We start from the raw sequence: 3,680 nt of genomic DNA on the forward strand, positions 1-3,680 counted from the left end.
CACAGACATGTTCAGCTCCCAGAGGTGAGAGAGAAAGGCAGAACTTTAGTTCCTCTCAGTATAGGAGATGTGCTGAAGTGTCTGAGCCACCCCCAGCGACAAAGCAAACCTCACGGTTGGTGGAACGACCACGGCATAAGTGGGATGAACAAGGGCAGCCCATCTGTAGTAAGTGTGGAGCCAGTGGACACATGGCAAGAGAGTGTTGGCACACTCCATCTCAGCTGGCTTTAAACGAGTAAATCCAGTCACTATGGGCCAGTTGACTGGAAAGGATGACAGTGGTCCAGCCCAGTTAAATCACTCTCAATTTCTAGGGACATGCCGTCAAGTAGAGGTATTCGTTGATTCAATTCAATTCAATTTCAATTCAATTTTATTTATATAGCGCCAAATCACAACAAAAGTCGCCTCAAGGCGCTTCATAAATACAGAGAAAAACCCAACAATCATATGACCCCTTATGAGCAAGCACTTTGGCGACAGTGGGAAGGAAAAACTCCCTTTTAACAGGAAGAAACCTCCGGCAGAACCAGGCTCAGGGAGGGGCGGCCATCTGCTGCGACCGGTTGGGGTGAGAGAACCAGAAGTTGATGGTAAGGAAGTGACATTTTTGCTAGATACTGGGTCTAATGTAACATTAATGCCACAAGTCTGTTTTAGGAGATTGTTTGGTGAGCAGGAGCCAGGAAAAGAAAGCGATCTCAATTGGTTAAAGCTGAAGGCAGCGAATGGATTGGCTATTCCTTATGTGGGCTATGTGCTAGCTGAAGTACAGGTGGGAGGCATTACTTTGAAGGATATGGGAATTGTGATTTCGAAGGACGATCCCAATAATCCTAATGCATTACCTATCTTAGGTATGAATGTCATCGTTCCATGCTGGGATATGCTTTTCTCGAAACCTCAGATACAGTCCCAGACCTGGCCTGTTGGCTCAATTGTAGACACTCAACAAGCGTGGGCATCCGATTTTCAGGACTGTCAGAGAATTCAGGCGGCTGTCCCTGTACAACAGGTAGGGACCCTTCAACCAGCTTATCGCCATCCGGTGATGGTCCCTGAGCACAGCGAGCAGGTGATTTGGGCCAGGGCTCCACAGACACTGAGGAAAGGACAATGTATTTTGGTGGAGCCACTGGAAGGGCCTAGTACAGTTGCTGTTGCTCGATCCCTAGGAATTGTCCATAGAGGCCGAGTCCCCATCAAAGTAAGGAACCTCAACCCTTTTCCTATCACGTTACGACGTTACGAGGCCCTTGCTACATTCTCCACCGAAAATGTTGACATTCAGGAGCCTTTTGAAGTTACTTTTGAGCAAACCAGGCCAGGTATTGTTGAAGTTGGTGTGCACCAGGTGAGCCCAGAACCGCCTGGTAACGCTCCTCATATTGAAGTTATGACACAAGGGAAGTCAAACCTATCCATAGAGGAGCAAGAAAAGTTAAATGGTCTCTTGAGGAAATGGGGCGATGTGTTTGCTGCCGACGAAGAGGATTTTGGCCACACGGATGTAATCACGCACTCTATCCCGACAGGTATGGCACCTCCCATTAGAGAGCGGTACAGGCCAATTCCCCCTAAAATGTATCAGGAAGTGCGAGAGTTGCTGAATAATATGATTCGATCGGGGTGGTGAGGGAGAGCACAAGTCCCTGGGCAGCACCCATCGTCATGGTACGAAAAAAAAATGGGGAATTGAGATTTTGTGTGGATTACCGCAAGTTAAATGCAGTGACACATAAAGATGCCCATCCACTACCTAGAATTGAAGAGACCTTGACAATGCTGACTAAATCAAAATACTACTCCACTCTTGATCTAGCAAGTGGGTATTGGCAAGTGAAAGTTTCCGAAGCTGACAGAGAAAAGACTGCATTTTGTACTCCTTTTTGCTTGTATGAATTTGAAAGAATGCCTTTTGGTTTGTGTAATGCCCCAGCAACATTCCAAAGGTTGATGCAAAGTTGCTTGGGAAGTCAAATCACAGAGTCTGCTTTTGTATATCTGGATGATGTGATAGTATAGTCACTGGATTTCAACAGCCATCTAGAGCATCTGCAGGCAGTGTTTACAAGATTGAAGAGCTATGGGCTGAAGTTGCGACCTGATAAATGTGTTCTTTTCCAGCAGCAGGTGAAGTTCCTGGGTCACCTGGTGAACAGTGAGGGTGTGGCTTCGGACCCTGATAAGATTGCCGCTGTACAGAAGTGGCCGGCCCCGCAGACTATTCATCAGGTGCGTTCCGTTTTGGGCTTTGCCGGTTACTATCGGCGGTTCATTGCAGGATTTGCAAGTGTTGCTAGGCCTCTTAACTCATTGCTGGTGGGAGTACCTAAGAATAAAAAACAGAATATTCCCATAAACTGGGATGAGAATTGTCAACAGTCCTTTGATCTTCTGAAGCAGAAACTGCTAGAGGTACCTATTTTAGCTTTTGCTGATTTCAGATTACCCTTTCGGCTCTACACGGATGCCAGTATAGTGGGCCTTGGTGCAGTACTTTCTCAAGTACAAGATGGGAAAGAATGTGTGATAGCCTATGCTAGCAGAAGCTTAGCACCCACAGAAAGAGATGATGCAAACTATAGCTCCTTTAAATTGGAGCTGCTCGCTCTGAAATGGGCGGTGACTGAGAAATTTAAAGACTATTTATGGGGGTCTCTGTTTACAGTTTATACTGACAATAATCCATTGGTCCATTTATCGACTGCAAAAGTGGGCGCAGTGGAGCAACGGTGGGTAGCACAACTTGCAAATTATCAATTTGATATCAAGTACCGGCCCGGCCAGGAAAATGTGAATGCTGATGTTCTGTCTAGAATGCCATTACAGGTGCAACCCCAAGATCTGGTGTCCCCACAGAGGATGGGTGAAGGAGCACGGGTTCAGGCTGTGAACATTGATTGGGATCCAGGACACTGGAAAAGCTTACAGGAGCAGGACCCCACGTTGTATAAAGTGAGACATTATATGGCCCAAGGAAGGAAACCATCGGGGGAGGAGAGACGTCAGGAGTCTACTGCAGTCTTAAATTACATGAGACAATGGTCACGGCTGGAGCTGTTGGAGGGTGTGTTGGTCCGCAGGAGAGTGGATTCCAACACATATGAGGTTTATTATCAAATCCTTGTTCCTTTGCAGGAACAGCAATTAACATGGAAGGCTTTCCATGAAAGGAATGGTCATCTGGGGGTGGCAAAGACATCTCAATGTTGCGCCGTAGTTTTTACTGGCTTCAAATGGAGAAGAGAGTGCGTGACTGCACAGCATCCTGTGAACGGTGTGTACGTCATAAAGGCCATGGTGACGGTAAGGCCCCGCTCGTTCCCGTTTTTACACACGCACCTCTCCAAATTGTGGCGGTTGATTTCCTTACACTAAGTAGACCGGCAGACTCATACCAGTACATTTTGGTTGCTACTGATATGTTTACCAAGTACGCTTGGGCAATACCTACCAGGGATCAGACTGCTTCAACCAAAGCTAAGATGTTGTTGAAACACATTATTCAGCCAATTGGATGTCCAGAACAACTGCACTCAGACCAAGGCACCAACTTTGAGTCCGCCCTCCTAAAAGAACTTTGCCAGTATTATAATTGCCAGAAAAGTCGAACCACTGCCTATCACCCTCGGGGCAAAGGGGCCTGCGAACGTTTCAACCAGACATTAATAAAC

The 3,680-nt window shown here is 46.7% G+C and overlaps 1 protein-coding gene across 1 annotated transcript; it reads left to right on the forward strand.

Moving 5' to 3' along the window:
- The first annotated feature begins 352 nt into the window (after window positions 1–352).
- Window positions 353–1,639, forward strand: LOC146522858 (uncharacterized). Its single transcript, XM_085154164.1, has one exon. It carries the CDS (start codon window positions 464–466, stop codon window positions 1,637–1,639), a length of 1,176 nt encoding a protein of 391 aa, XP_085010290.1. The 5' UTR covers window positions 353–463.
- Window positions 1,640–3,680: the final 2,041 nt, after the last annotated feature.

The sequence above is a fragment of the Neolamprologus multifasciatus genome, chromosome 3 (assembly GCF_963576455.1).
Source record: "Neolamprologus multifasciatus chromosome 3, fNeoMul1.2, whole genome shotgun sequence".
NCBI classification, from domain to species: Eukaryota; Metazoa; Chordata; class Actinopteri; order Cichliformes; family Cichlidae; genus Neolamprologus; species Neolamprologus multifasciatus.